Source organism: Larimichthys crocea, chromosome XV, assembly GCF_000972845.2.
Source record: "Larimichthys crocea isolate SSNF chromosome XV, L_crocea_2.0, whole genome shotgun sequence".
Classification (NCBI taxonomy): domain Eukaryota; kingdom Metazoa; phylum Chordata; class Actinopteri; family Sciaenidae; genus Larimichthys; species Larimichthys crocea.
Window position 1 is genome coordinate 21,679,600 of NC_040025.1, and position 15,808 is coordinate 21,695,407.

The window sequence follows — 15,808 nt, forward strand, 5'->3', positions numbered from 1 at the left end:
TTGTCTCTTGTGTTTCCCCAACCCCATGTGACCTGATTGTGTAATCCTATTTATCCAGAAGTGTGTTTTGTGTTCATGTAAATAGGTGTTTGTTAATAAAACAATGTGCTCTTTTAATGAACTTGTTGTCATATCTGCTCTTTGTGAAGTGCACTTAAATAATGACAACACACATAGTGAACAGCTTAAAGTTTATTATAGAAAATTATGTGTAAGCTCTGACAAAACAAGCAACCAGTAATAATCTTAATGAGTACAGAGGAAAACTCAAGGCCACTCATGCAACACTTTTAATTTCGGTGGCTTTTCACTACAGCCTCAGGACATGAAAGCGCGAACGCTGCCTCTAATGACGGCTCTGCAGATTGGGCAGTGACGCAGACTGGCAGCGCAGTCACCACACACTACCAGATGACCACAGGGGATGAAGACGATGGACACCAGTTTGTCCATGCACACCTTACAGGTCCTTTCCTCCTGCAGCTGCCTCAGCAGCTCCTCTGGGCTGGGGTCCTTCACTACTGGGAGAAACACACACACACACATTATGTACAAACGGTTGTGTGTACAGGACAGATAATCATATGTCCACAGCTCAACTGTGTGATTATGAAAATTGATTCAAGCCCAACAGTGTTTTTTCCTGCAAATCATAAAAGCGTTGACATCTGACCTTTCTCTCTGATGGGAGTCTGTGTCCTCACATTTCCAGCACTGGAGCCCTGCTGTGTCTCTGGCTCTGAAGTACAGAAACATAAAAAAAAGTCAAACAGATTGAAATGATATTTGAGTTATCATTAATTTTACTCATTAACAAGTGAAGAAAACGAAATCTTTCAATATATGTTAAACAGAAAAAATGTTTGGATCTTTTGGCAGATTGGTTATAAAGAGGTTACAGTGGCAGAAGATCCTTTACTTAAGTAAAAGCACCATTACAACAATGCAAAAATATTTGATTACAAGTAAATGTTCTCCATGTAAAAATACAGTATCATTAGCAAAACATACTTCATTTTGCAGAGAAATTGGCCTTGACTGGCATAGTATCATATATTATATAATAGATTGTTAATATGGATTAATCAAAGTGTAAACAGCATTTTACTGCTGTAGCTGTTTATGGTTTAGCTTGTTTTGTCCTGTGGTTTCCAATCTAGAGGCCAGGCCTCCAATAGATCATAATATAAATCTGAGGGGTTGTCAGATGATGGTGATGATAATGATAATGATGACGATGATGATGGTGACTCAGTAATTAAGGGGACTATACTAATTTTTGCTTTTTGTGAAATATTTAATAATTTTACCTCCTTTTACACATGAAATGTGACAATGGGCCCAAATCAATGGGTTTCCTGTTAAGGGATCACCAGCCAAAAGTGTTTGAAACCGCTGGTTTAGTTTCTTTTTTTTTTACAAGCTCATCATATGTAGTTTCTGTAAAAAGTCAGTGTAGTGTTATATTATAAGTATGATATATATTTCTGGTATGTAGCGAAATGTTTGAGTATCTTAAATTTGGACCATACTTGAGTCAAGTTTCCTTCCACCACTGGCTCTTACCTCTGCTCTGTGGCACCCTCTGTCTGTCTTCCTGCTCTGCCTGCAGCACATCAGTGACCAGGTCAGATACAGAAGTGTAGTGCTGGCCTGTCAAAAGATACTTGGTCTGGACCAGGCTCTCCACCAGGCTGGCTTCAAAGCCCATCTGCAGCACAGTCTGCACCACGGGGGACAGCATGGCCGAGGAAGCTGTCAGACCTCCAACCATATCTGGGAGATGAGAGGAGGGAAGAAGTGAGGAAGATGAGACCAGTAACCAGCCACATAAAGAAATCTACATATCCAATAGATAAACTATAAGCAATCTATTTGATAAATGGGATAAGTACACGACAAATTGTGCATCTTACCTTCATTTGCCAATACATTAACATTCAACATTTCAAACCACAGACCTCTTCTGTATATCTGCTGACATGGATTACAATTGTGATTCTTTCATTGTATAGAATAATCGCATTCTCATGACTGCACTGGAACCATGAGCAACAGTCAAATTATTTCCATAGTGCTACCTAATTACTGCAATCCCATAGCAAACATTACCTCAGGTGTTTGAGCGTGCAGTTATTTTATTTTCAGCAGCCTCCTAAATAAAATTAAAGGATCTGCTTAGTGTCTGATTTCAGATTCTAAGTCGTGCAAGGTGCTTTCATCCTTCAAGTCCTTGTTTCAACCAAAGTGGTTCGCCCACGTTGATCTAAGAATAATTTAATCAGCTGGTTGCAGCTTTTAGTTCCTCCATTTGCACAAACTACACTGCAACTCACAATGTTTGTTCCACTATTCCTCTTTTTTTGTGTCAACAAGCCAAGAGTGGATGTTGACACTTTGATTCTCTGAACTGCAGAATACACAAAGATAATTATCGGCATCAAAGCAGTGCTGCTGTCTTGTTATCCAGGCCTTTTTTGGTAGGAATAAAGTTTTTTTTTAAGTTCTTGGTACATACCCATCATTCCCTGCCTTGTTTCAATTTTATATGTCTTACCATTTCTGGATCCGATATCTCTGCCTGTGGTGCTCTGTGATCCACCCTAGAAAAGCAATCATACTTCTGAATTTACAGTTTGACTCACACAGCAGTGGCATCATTTGTCAGAGCACAATTATCATGTGTGCTGTACACCAAACAGATTTTATTCTGAGTAGACGTTAGAAGGATAAAGGCTCTTACCACAGTATCACCAAGATGGAAATGAGCATCCTGTATGTTGCTGATGTACTCCTGTCCTCTCGAATGGATTAAAAACTCACATCTGAGAAATATAAAGATTCTGTTTTACAAAACATTTTTTATATGCCAATGCAAAAACAGACAAATTATGTATTCAAATGATGGCTTTATATCTGCCTTGTTACAAGTCCTGCTGTTACCGTGGAAACCACTTGGCATGCTCCTGCCACGGGTCGTCTCCTGGCTCCCAGTTCCTCAGCCCGCCATCACAGTAGAAGCATTTGACATTGTCACCGTGACCTGTCAGGGTGTACAGGACTACTGTGAGAAGAGTCTAATGACAGAAACACTGTACAGCTTTACAAGTGAACACAGAACATCTCTTTACTCTCCTTGCCTCCTAAAAAACTATCTCTGTAGGTGAAATTGTACAAGGAATAAAACTAAAAGTTACAAAAAAAGTTAAGTTAACCCTTCTCTGACACAGTCAACTAACACAAAACACTAGTCATTATTGGGTTACTTTATTCAATTACATTATTTTGTATTGGTTTTCATGATATTGTGACCACAGTCTGTGTATCGCCTGGAGCTGTGTAACCCTGTTTCTTTAGCAGCCCCAGCTTTGTCCAGGTTGTTCTGTCCACAACATCATGACTCAGCAGGACAATTGTACCATGAACTCCCTCACAAAGAGAGGTCCCTCTAGCAGGGACTGGGTCAGTGCTGAACATTTCATGGAATATACACATGGACACTGAAATATTGCGCACAAATTATCAAAGAAAGCAGATTATATAGGATATAACCTGTGTAGAAAAATCCTGCTCTGGCAAGAACATCTGGCTGGACTGAGGCCTCGGTTGGCCAGTTGTGGTAAGTGGTGAGCCGGGAATCTTCTGCCTCCATCTCTGGGTAGACTGCTTGTCCAGCTGTACCCTGGTCATCCATAGTCATCCTTTGGAGTTGACTCAACAGTTGGCCGTCCACAGAGTCGGAGGATCCACCTTGGAGTGGGATATTTCCCACGGTTCGACCCAGAATGAAACTGCAAGTGGGGAAATGCCTCTTGTGCTCGGCTGCCGGGCTGTCTCCATGCACCCAGCATCTTAAAATCCCTCCACAGCAGAAACATTGGACTTTATCACCGGGACCTAGAAAGAAAAAGCCCGCCTTGGCCAGGTCTCCAGATGTGACAGGTGCATCTGCTGGCCAGTTCTGAAAAGTTCGAATCCTCTCCCCTTCTCTGCGCATCTGAGGCTCCTCAAGGATGTGTAGCATAGTAGTCCTGTCATCCATCATTCTGTGGCATGTAGGTCTTCCTTTCTCTTCTTGTCCTGTTCCAGTCATCCCTTTTGCGGTCCATAGTGGAGCGCGTACTGAAGGTGAGTGCAGCACACCAGCTGAAATAATATGATCAGCTGCGGGGCTTACAGGCAACTGCTTTCCAGAAAAGCCACCAAATGCCAGAATGTATGCTCATTGATCCTTGAATGAATGAACGCCTGAACATACCATGTTGCTCCGCCTCTTAGGGAAAAGGGTAACTATGTAAAGCATTTCAGAAACATAGCCTGACAACTGATACAACTATTAAAGGGATATTACAAAGTTATTAAAATACAATTAAGCACAAGAAGGTGACTTTAGAGCTTAAAATTGAATTAGAGAAATCCATTTTAAATCTGCAATAACTCAGAGTACCATGGTTAGCTCCTCTCCATTAGGAAAATGCTGGATTTCAGCAAATGCTTACAGACTTTATTGCTTCTATGAAAGAAAACTTGACCTTTCAAAGTATTACAAGCATCAAAGTGTCTCTTTTTCCTGTATATCCTATAAGTGTTGACTAATCTTACCTCTTATTGGGTGTTTGTGTCCTCATGGTCCTCATGCATTTGAGCTTATAATATTAATTGTGACTTGTTTCGTACAAGGCCGCAATACTCAGAGGTTCAGGGTGTACCCTTTTATCCTTGTTTGTGGTGTTTGTTATGCACACTTTTTGATTACTTACATCGCATCAGTTTTGTCTGTAGAGATTATATAATACTCAGAGGTTTTATTGTTTTGCAATTTTAATACGTCAACGTTGTAATCTGCAGCTATGAAAGGCAATAAATTTGCAGGCAATGTGCCACAGTTGACAAATTAAAACACAATCTAATATAATATAACATATAATCTCGGTGTTATGCGTAAAAAACAAACAAAAAAACGTGTGAATAGGAATAGCCTCAACAGATGGATAAATGTTTGACCTTTGACAGACTTTAGGGGGGTTGTAGATGCATCTTTGCTACCTCCTGGTGGTGAAAGAGTGGAATAACTACTGTAATTTATTGCAGGCCTGAATCTAACCAGTTCATGTTAAATTGCTTGTCCTGCAGCTGAAATCACCATGACACCAGAGTTATTCTGCAGTTATAGACTTCAACCTGCTATGTACTTCATGCACGGCACTCACAGAGTGGCACACACACAAAGTCAGATTACAAATAGTAGTCTACAGTTTCTATCCATGCTTTTCTGTTTATCTCAGTGCCAGATAGGGGCTGGATGCAGGATGCAGGGTGTAGGGATGGAGCTGGATGCCAACATGAAGGATTTAACTGATCCCCGAGGCATCAGACTTTGCACTGCTTAAGTTTTCTGTGGCCTTATTGCACCTTGTGTCATAGCAAGTCTTACATGACCATTGCACGCTACTCAGCTGTATCTGATCTAAAGGTCCTTGCAGGAAACCACACACAGAGTGTAATAGCACTCTGCAAAAATAGATTAGATATACTTCATTCATCCCACCACGGGGAAATGTACTTGTTACAGCAGCAGAGGAAAGTGTAGCATACACTACAGAATTAGAAAAAAGTAGAAAAGGCAAAAAACAAAAAACAAAAAGACAGACAGAAATTAAACAGACAGAAATATCTATAACCTACACAATAAAAAAAACAATCAACCTTCAAACAGACAGTACTGAGGATAAAAGTGGCATGATATATAAAAAGAGTATTGTAATGTAAAGTGACCATAGTGTAAGAAAATACTGCAAAGAAAGTGACCATGATACAAATAATAATATTATTGCAAGAGTAGTGACCATAATATGAATAATATTACAAAAGTAAGTGACCATGACATAAATAATAACTGAAAAATATATAAAAAATAGCACTAATGTCAGTAAAAGTGACAGTCGTATTGCACACTGACTTTGTGACATGGAAAAGGATGCTCTAAAAACTTTTGCCACCCCGCGGGGAACGACGTGAACTGCAGCGACGGCTCAAAGCCCGGATGGAGCAGCCATTGGGGAAGTGTACAGGGCTTTAACGTAACCGAGGAGGGCTCTCTCTCTCTCTGTGGAATAATAAAGACAAAGTAAAAGGCGGCCGAGGATAGAAAATACTCAAGATCCGAAAGATCCACTCGGCGACACACATAGCGTTAACTTGAAAACCCCGGTACCCAGGACTTGAATCTTTTTCGGGGGCAGACTATCCGAAGGCGACAGACTTGAACTGTGGAAGTTGGGATACGTGCACACAGCGGAAAATATACAGCTGAGCCTGCGCTACAACTACTAGCCTTACACGCTAAAGCGGCAAGCACAACTTAGCCACACAGCTAACTGTTAACTGAGATCTGAACTTTGCTGCTGCTTTTTTTTTCTTCCCCCCCTTTCTTCCTAAATCACGGGGGCTTGAAATCCAGTCACAAGCCCAGGCTCTGTGAGAATCCAGGGACTTGCTTAATGAATTATGTCTGCCACAAGCATTGACCCTCAGGTAAGGAAGGCCGATGTTACCTCGCATGTAGCTTACCTTGCTAACGTTAACGGTTCACTGGGCTACGGCTATCGCTCGGAAGTGCTAAGCCTGTGAAAAGCTAAGTTAGCTGCTACGTTGCCGTTAAAAAACGGATGGCTTGTTTTTTTTCGTACATTTTAACAAAGATGACACCGATGTGTTCGCATACAACCCGTTGTCAGACGCATCTTTAACCGGGGGGGCTGGAGGTTTGGTGCCACCAACGTAGCAGAGGAAAAAAAAACGTGAAAGCTAACCAACGTTAAAAGACCTAAAACAAGAGGTCGAAGCTAACGCAACTTTTTTTAGTGAATTTGTCATGTTTGTCCACGGTGGTTTGAACATACACAACCTATTAAAGCGAACTAACAGTCTGCATTGACGCTGTTTGCGTTTTTAAAGCCATTTTAATGTTTCTTTAAAAAGAAAGGGGGGAGCTATGTTAGCCAAAGCTAAAGTTGGTGCAGCTAAACGTTGGCTGCTCGGTTAACTAACCGGCTAACTCAAGTCACCGTGTGTAAACACCAAATAATACATTAACACCATCGTGGCTAACTGTGTGAGTCGTAACGTTATGCTTTAAATGTTTTGCATTAGCCTCTTCTCCAGGAAGTAGTCTGAAGGGTTCAGCCTCTCTTGAGTGGTAACATAAGAGGCTTCAAAACCTGTTTGTGAAATCTCAGATCAACTAACATTAACCATGTCCCCGTTTCTTTCTTTCTTTCTTTCTTTTTTTCATGAACCCAAAATGGATGCAGAGATCAAAGGGACAAGCATCTAAAGGTGAGTTGCAACCCCCCCACAGAAGACTTGAGTCAAGATAATTAAGTTTGGATGTGTGTGTTTTAGTCTAGGCCTACTTTTACCTTTTCACCACTAAATCAGCATTATGTACTCCAATGCAGCCCTTTCAAGGAGTCTTAATCCGTCTCTGATGTACACTACACTATTTTGACAGCAGAAATATATATATATATATATATATATATATATATATATATATATACATACACCCAAGGGGGGCTTTGCACAGCATGAACAGGAGGTACAGATGCAGTACTTTTAGATTAAAGCCTAAATTTTGAGAGGGATGAGGATTTAATTTGGTCTTATCTGTTGCACACTCTAACCATGATTAAAGAGAAATATCTTTTCCCTCAAATGATTTGGCTGTCTGTATTGTAAATATGACATTATCAGTAAAAAAAGTAGGTGGCTCATGGGTGAATTGCTTCATTTTTGAAAATGTTGATTATATCCATCCTTGCCCCAGTAATGGCATGCACATTAGACAGTCCACTGAATCTACGTTGTCAGTTTACTCGTAAACATTAGCGTTGGCAACGGCGCCGTTATGGCCTTGTAATTGTGTATGCGTGTGTGTGTTTTTTATTTTTATCATTATATTTTTTTTATGACGTTCAAGTCATCTTTGATTTGCTGCAGTTGCTGGAGGAGGTGGAGTGACAAGCAGGCCCTGAATCACACTATTTACCTGCAGGTCTGGTTGGCAGCAGGCCACAGGCTGATTCACCTCCAGGATAGGCTTGTCTTGAGGGCCATAGGGTTGTCTGTGATTGCTCACTAGTTTTAAGTTTTGTGGAAGAACACATGCCCATGCATGACTGACAGATGGATTGAGTACCAAATTTGTGTGTTGGTAGATGATTCAATCTTAATGTCAACCTAATATGATGATTAAATCGAACCAAAGCAATTAAATAATGTGGTTGAAATATTTGAATGTGTTATCATAGGGTTATTTATAAATCTGTTGTGTGCACTGTGGAAGCTGACCAAGTAAAATATGCATTTTCTTTTATTATTAAACCAACCTCACACCATTTCAAATTCAACCCAACTTGAACCAACTAAAAATGATACCTGTGTATTTAAAACTCTTAACTCTTGTCATCCATACATTGAATTTAATGTACATTAATGTCATTTTGTTCCGTTGCAGTGCAAAATGGTTCACTACATCAGAAGGAGACTGTCCATGACAATGACTTTGAGCCATACCTCACTGGTCAATCCACTCAGGTAAAGCCCAATATCTCTATCTTAAATTTCTAAGCAGATGAGTTGTTTGTGCCGCTGCTGAACATTACAAAACTCCTGTTATGTTTAAAACTAAAGTTAAACTTTTACAACAGAAATACAATACAATGATTGTTTCATAAAATGGATGCAAATTACATTAGTCAGTCTTGTTAAGTGAAATTAGAAAACCAGTTTTTAAATTCGATATTGTTCACATAATAGTCCAGGAGAGTTTGTATTTAATTAGATAGATCTGATTTAAACCAAACTGCAAGTCACTCCCTAATGTTGTGGCTTTGCTGACCTTCACTCATCCAGAACAACAGCTACCAGTCCATCACCGACCCCTACCTGTCCAGCTACTACGCCCCATCCATTGGATTTCCGTATCCCCTCAGTGAGGCTCCCTGGTCTACAGGTGGGGACCCCCCGATTCCATACCTGACCCCCTATGGACCCTTGAGTAATGGAGATCATCACTATATGCCAGACACGGTGTTTGGCCAGCCGGGGGGTCTGGGAAGCAGCATCTACCCCCACAGGTTTAACTTTTTCCCTGAAAACCCTGCCTTCTCTGCTTGGGGCACGAGTGGCTCCCAGGGCCAGCAGACTCAAAGTTCGGCCTACGGTGGTAGCTACAGCTATCCTCCCAGCTCCCTGGGGGGCACCCTGGTGCCTGATGGTCAGACGGGCTTTCACAGTGACACCCTCAACAAAGCCCCCGGTATGAACAGCCTGGAGCAGGGTATGGTTGGCTTGAAGATTGGAGGGGATGTCACTGGCCAGGGGTCAGGAGTCAAGGCTGTGGGATCTGTGATTGGTGGACCTGCAGTGGCAGCGGCAGGGAATGGAGCCACGCCTATTGGAATGCCTCCACCCAAACCCACCTCCTGGGCTGCCATTGCCAGCAAGCCCGCCAAACCGCAGCAGTTGAAAGCTAAGGTGAAACCGGGAATGCCCAATCCAGGGGGAGCTCTTCCCCCGCCACCCATCAAACACAACATGAACATTGGGACCTGGGATAAGGGCCCAGTGACTAAAGTAGCCACAGCTCCACTGCAGCAACAGCAGCAGCCTCTTGGTCTGCCGCTTGGATTGCCACCTCAAGGCCCCATGCAGCAAGGACCCATGCAGCCTCCCCCTCCCCAGTCTTTGGTGCAGCCCCAGATGCAGCCTATGGCCTTACAGCCCCAGCCCCCCCATCACCAGCACCATCAGCCACCGCCTCAGCCCTACCAAAACCACACCCAGCCCCCACAACCCCAGACCCGCTGGGTTGCCCCACGCAACCGCAACCAAGGCTACGGGCAGGGTGGCCCCGGCCAAGACGGTAGTGGTATGATGGGTATGGTTGGTAGTGGGAACAGTGGACCCCAAACTTCTGCCAGCCAGGGACCTGGTGCAGAGTCCCACCCAGTGCTGGACAAGCTGCGTGCCTCCCATAGCTACAACCCCAAGGACTTTGAATGGAACCTGAAGAACGGTCGCGTTTTCATCATTAAGAGCTACTCCGAGGACGATATCCATCGCTCCATCAAGTACTCCATCTGGTGCAGCACGGAGCATGGCAACAAGCGGCTGGACTCGGCCTTCCGGGCCATGAATGGTAAAGGCCCTGTGTACCTGCTGTTCAGTGTCAACGGCAGTGGTCATTTCTGCGGTGTGGCAGAGATGCGTTCACCAGTGGACTATGGCACCAGTGCTGGTGTTTGGGCACAGGACAAGTGGAAGGGCAAGTTTGACGTGGACTGGTTGTTTGTTAAGGACGTGCCTAATAGCCAGCTGCGCCACATCCGTCTGGAGAACAATGACAACAAGCCAGTGACCAACTCCCGCGACACCCAGGAGGTTCCTCTGGAGAAGGCCAAGCAGGTGCTCAAGATCATCGCCACCTACAAACACACCACCTCCATCTTTGATGACTTCTCCCATTATGAGAAGAGGCAGGAAGAAGAGGAGGAGGTGCGCAAGGTAGGTACAGTCATCTTACCGTGTTACCTTAAATACACCCGAAATACGTATCATCATGATCCACGATATGTTCTTCTTTGTTTGCGCAGTTTGTGTCTGACACTAATTCTTGCTTTTTTCTCTCTCTGTTTTGTCTTTTTTGCTCCTTTTTGACAGACTTTTGAACCTCCTCAGATACAGAACCGCTCTCGGTTAGATCAGGTAAAGAAGGCCTTTTTTCTGACAGATATTGCTGAGTGCTATTGATTGTGTTGAATTTTAGATGATCTAATATTTGACTTTAAATAGATAAATAAAATGTTTGTATATCTAACGTTATTTTTTTGTGTTCTTTTTCCAAACAGGAGCGCCAAAACAGGAATAAACAATAGAAGACATTTATCCTTGGCTTGATCAACAGTTACACTAGGACTTTTGATTTAAGAGACAGAAGAATATGAAAATGCAACCAAGCCCTTCATTTTTTTCTATTTAATCCCAGTGAATCTCTGCCATTGTCGAGACTTGTGCTTATTTTTTAATTTTATTTTTTGTTTTGCCCCATGTACCACCCACTTCTTGTGCAGGGATAACGAGCTGATTTAATGTATTACCTAGCCACCACCACACTCTTTAGTTCGGGTTATTATTTTTTTAGATATTTTTCTTCCCGTTCCATCTCGTACTCTTCTCTCATCAGACTGGTTTTCTCTCTCCTGCCCCCAGCCCCTTCCTCCTCCTCTTTCCAATTGAATCAGGGTTTGACTGCACCATGGAGGAAAAAGAAAAATCTGCCACTTTATATTTCAGTACAATCAGGACCGGATGTGTCCTGCCCCTATTTGTCCATTTGGGGGCAACATTGCCATGCTTCAGAGGTTTAACTGTGCCAACAGGGTTGGAGGATCCCAAAGGCAATGTCGGACTTGGAGCTGTGCGATAATAAAACTTCAGTGGTTTATCTATTTTTCATTCAGATCGACAAAATCTCTATTTTTTGGCTTACTACTGACAATTTTCATTTCAGAAAACCTGTTTTCTGGAGCCTTAATGTTTTTTTTCTAATTATTGGTGACTTCTCAAAAGAACTGCTCAAACAGTGACACCGCTGGAGAAATCAGGGATAGTGTGAAGTCACACAGGACTCGAGACATTTCTGAGGAGGAATCGCAAAGGCCTCTGGGAAAGAAATAATGGATGTGTCCTCCACAACCAGAACTCTCACCATTTAAGTCAAAAATTGTACTATGACATCCTTCACACCCCTCTGCTTTGCTTTTTTTTGTTTTTTGTTTTAGTCTTTTGTATGTTTCATCAGGAGATTCTGCTTGTGTACACAACCCAGTCTGAGAGAATTGTCGCATCCACCATTTTAAATTGTTTTATAATCAGAATTATATAATAGTGTAACTACTACATTGAATGAATTGTTGCTTTTGCTTTTTTTTTTTGTTTCACAAAATGAGGGAAGGTTTCACGTATTTGTCCATTCACCATCATTCTGTCTTAATTCTGTTTTTTGTTTTTTTTCCCTTGAATTTGGTTTTTGCTAAGTCTATCATGTTGGTCGTAATGCTAAGCTTTAACGTAGGAGCCTATATATTCATGGAGAAAGCCTAAAAATGTATAACCTAAAAATTAATGTAACTGATTTACTATCGAGTAAGAAAAAAAAAAGAAGAATGAAATGTGGTTTCTGTGTGTTTTTTGGTTGTTGTCGCAAAAATAGTTTGCTCTAGACTGAAACCATTGATTACGAGACAGCAAAAGTACTTTCAGGTATGTTAATGGTAAAAAGATTGGATATTAAAAAAAATGAAAAATCGTCACTAATAGATGTGTGTGCCCATGCATGGTAAGCTATAAAATAGGAAGAAAAAAAAGCTATTGTCCATCCTGCAGCTTGTCTGTGAGGTGAGAGTGGTGATGTTTAGTCAATGCCTCCCCCCCTCCTCCTGTTCTCGTGTCATTTCAGAGCATTCAAAGCCAGAATGCAGTTTATTTTTTAGCAAGCATTTTTTTTTTTTTTTAGATCAGCAGGTTCCTGCTCCTCTCGATTAGTTTGAAACTGTCACTTCAGTATTTTGTGGATTGCAAGGTTACCATGACGCAGAGAGGAGCGCTGCCAGTCGTCTCTGTCATGTCGAGGGATATTTTTCTCATTTTTGTGTAAGAGTTCAAATCTGGTGTAGCTTCATGGTTACCCTAAATCAGACATTCAGATCCCAGTTCACAATTTTCAGTTTGAGCTGAAACGGTTGATGTTGATAGTTGCACCTGTTCACATAATTTGGCCTGAACTCATTCACACCAAGTCTTTTTTTTTTTTTTTTTTTTGTTTTGCTGGTGTTTTCAGATTCTATTAGACGGTGTATTTGGTCTATTTTTTAAAATTCTGTCACAACTTTAGCCCGCTATAACGTTGAGATGGCAGAAGTGCTGCACTTTGCAGAGGTCACTTTGAGTGTGAGTATGAGCCCTATGTGTCACAACTGTATTTCCAGATGTGTGAAACTGCGTTGTATTTTTTATTTTTTTGCCTGGCCAGTGTAACCGCTTGTACTCTAGAGAACTGACCTCTAACAGGATCCTTTCTTCGCCATCTCTTCTCCCTTTTCTTTTTTTTTTAACCTCCTAATCAATGGCTAGGTTTATCCAAGCAATACGGTGAACGCCCCTTCACGCGTTTGCCTTCACCAACACCGCTCTCTCCAACCAGTGTAGAGTCAGGGGGAGGTGAGAAGCTTAAAGGATGCCACCGAAGACTTGAGTCGCTGCCACAGCCGCCTTTGCCTCAGGAAGCATGAACTGGTTGTGATTATAGTAACAGGGCTTACATGCACGTTACAGATAACTGTCAGACGATGTTTGTTGCAATAGAGGGGATGTCAGGTTAGCCATGAAATTATATGTATCGACACTACAAAAGGATTAATGACATGAAAATATTAAAATAAACATTGATTATCTTCTAGACCACAGTTGTAGTGGGAATAACTTGTTCAAAAGATCTATCTTGGTTTTTCTTTATAGAAGAAATCAAGCCTTAATAAACTGTCCATTCAGAAATTACTTTGTCTTGATCTCGTGAATTCTGTTAGTAAGTGAACAACCCGTCTACAGTGACTTCTAAAAGAGAGGGAGCTCTGTAGGGCATCCCCAGTGTTTAAATGTCACTGAAAGGTTTTCTTAGCTGGAAATGTTTTTCTTTTTCTCATTGTGCCTCTACAGCTGACTCTACTGTATCTGTAAGTACTGGCAGCAGAGCAGACCTTTGTTTCCACAGGCTCAACTGGTCGACAACAGAATTTTATGGAGTGTTGCTCCTTGGGATAAACGTTTACGGTATTTCAGATTTATTAAATAGATAGAAAATGGCATATTTGGTATTCTTTGGTTCTTAAGCTTTATATGACATGTACACATTCTGTTGTTGGACCCTTAAGATGTATCATAGCATTAGTATTCAGCCCAGGTTTTCAATATATTTGCTCCACAAGCTGTCAAAAGGTTTTCTTTCCTTGACAGGAGCTCTCCGTGGTGCTGATTTCCTGATTTAGAGGAGCTGCTGTTGGCCTGTTCCAGTCACACAATGGAGTAGAGAACACCACATGGGGTAAAGAAAAGAAGTGCATTTATATTACATGGTGACAGAGATTTTCTTGCTTTTAACACATATGACTGTGGAACGTAATAGCGTTTTATTCCACGCTTTTTTCTACACTTCGAGGGAGAAAGAGCTCACCTTGTCTGGTGCAAATCATTAGCCCCAGTGTTTGAATACTGAAAAGTAAAAGTGCTGTGTTCATGGTGTAAAAGTTGGCATGACTGCCATGTACAGTTCCACATGAAATAATCACAAGAACAAGCAGGGAAACTCAGTGCAGCTCAGCCTTTATTTGTTGTCACATCATTACAAAGCATGCATCCATACATGGACAAAAAAAATGCAAATAATGTCACATTCATACTCTTGACTTCTTTATAGGAAGCTGAGCTCCAGATCATTTATATATAATAAATGATCTGGAGCTCAGCTTCCTAACAAATCCCCTAAAATTAGATATTTCTATGTGACTCAATGCTCAAATCCTTGCTTAAATGGAGACATGTTATATTTAAGTTATTCATATTTACACATTGGTTGTTTACAATAATATACCATATCACATTTTAACCTAAAGTCTCTTGAAATTTTCTAAAATTGAATCAATATTTTGCTAAATTCTGCTCTTCATGGTTAATTTGTCTTTGCTTCATTAACACTACATTAAATTCTATTCAAAAATATGTGTTTGAAGAGTTTGTCATTTAAACCTCCCAGCTGTTTTAAAGTACAATAGGAGCCTCTGCAGCCCGTCTAAAGTGTATTTACTTCTTTATTAACTTTTGGTTTATTTAATTAAACTAGTATTTAGCCCTGTGGCCTACACTAGGCGACGGCTTCAACCATGCGTTGTCAGGAGGACGCCTGTAGGTGGCATTGAGTCTCTTACATTTCTATATGTTGACTCCATCCTACTAAACACCGCAGCCGTCGTCAGCTTGAATCCCTCTCAAGGCTTCTTGTTGGCCTGAGGTGTGTGAGCCACCCAGTGAAGGTGTGGTGGACTAGAAGCTGCTGGCCTACTTTTTTTTTTTTTTTTTTTTTTTTTGCTTATGACATAATTTATTCTAGACGGTTTTAAACTGAAGCCGACATAGCCTACAAAGCCTGCAGAGTGTTGAGTCTCTGGAACATTTTGTGACATATTTCAAAGTGTCACAATAGAGCTGTAATAGACTGCAGAGACTGCCGCACAGGGCTTCTAAAGAGGACGATTTAGCCTTATTGCACTAAGAGCGATGGATGTTTCCATTATCAGACACCGTTTGGCTGCATCAAAAGCACTGGCCTATGCTTCGACCTAAGTCGTGCCTAGGTTTGGTTCTACATTTTAAATATAAATACTGATTATTTTAATATTTAAGATTTAGGTGAGCTCTCCCACCAATAAATGTATTGACATTAAGCCTGGCAATAAACTGAAATAATCAAAGTCCTGAATTAAAAAATAAATTAAGCTATAATAATAAAATAAAGTTGAAATGCTTCCCAGAGATGTTTTTCTGTATAACACAGAGGTAGGCCGTTGACCTCACTTGGCGAAAGTCCAATTGCGTCGTATTCGTTTTTACATTTTTTGGGATAAATCAGACAAAAGACATTTTCGACTAAATGTGCGATATAAAAGTTAACTAGATGTAACCTGACTTCATG

The 15,808-nt window shown here is 41.2% G+C and overlaps 2 protein-coding genes across 4 annotated transcripts; one reads left to right on the forward strand and one right to left on the reverse strand.

Moving 5' to 3' along the window:
- Positions 1–195: 195 nt before the first annotated feature.
- birc7 (baculoviral IAP repeat containing 7) lies at positions 196–5,541 on the reverse strand. 2 transcript variants are annotated; one of them, XM_019256516.2, is made up of 7 exons: positions 3,553–5,541; positions 2,944–3,043; positions 2,744–2,825; positions 2,558–2,603; positions 1,567–1,776; positions 674–739; positions 196–518 (listed from the first exon to the last, which is right to left on the reverse strand). In XM_019256516.2, the coding sequence occupies exons 1-7, from the start codon at positions 4,091–4,093 to the stop codon at positions 319–321; spliced, it is 1,245 nt and encodes a 414-aa protein (XP_019112061.1). In that variant the 5' UTR covers positions 4,094–5,541; the 3' UTR covers positions 196–318. The 2 variants fall into 2 exon arrangements, with proteins under 2 accessions (XP_019112061.1, XP_019112060.1); XM_019256515.2 differs by having other exon boundaries at positions 196–521.
- A 458-nt stretch (positions 5,542–5,999) lies between these two features.
- Positions 6,000–15,200, forward strand: LOC104935639 (YTH domain-containing family protein 1). 2 transcript variants are annotated; one of them, XM_019258570.2, is made up of 6 exons: positions 6,000–6,534; positions 7,314–7,338; positions 8,519–8,598; positions 8,917–10,573; positions 10,726–10,770; positions 10,914–15,200. In XM_019258570.2, exons 1-5 carry the CDS (start codon positions 6,508–6,510, stop codon positions 10,731–10,733), a joined length of 1,797 nt encoding a protein of 598 aa, XP_019114115.1. In that variant the 5' UTR covers positions 6,000–6,507; the 3' UTR covers positions 10,734–10,770; positions 10,914–15,200. The 2 variants fall into 2 exon arrangements, with proteins under 2 accessions (XP_019114115.1, XP_010749808.1); XM_010751506.3 differs by having other exon boundaries at positions 8,917–10,569.
- Positions 15,201–15,808: the final 608 nt, after the last annotated feature.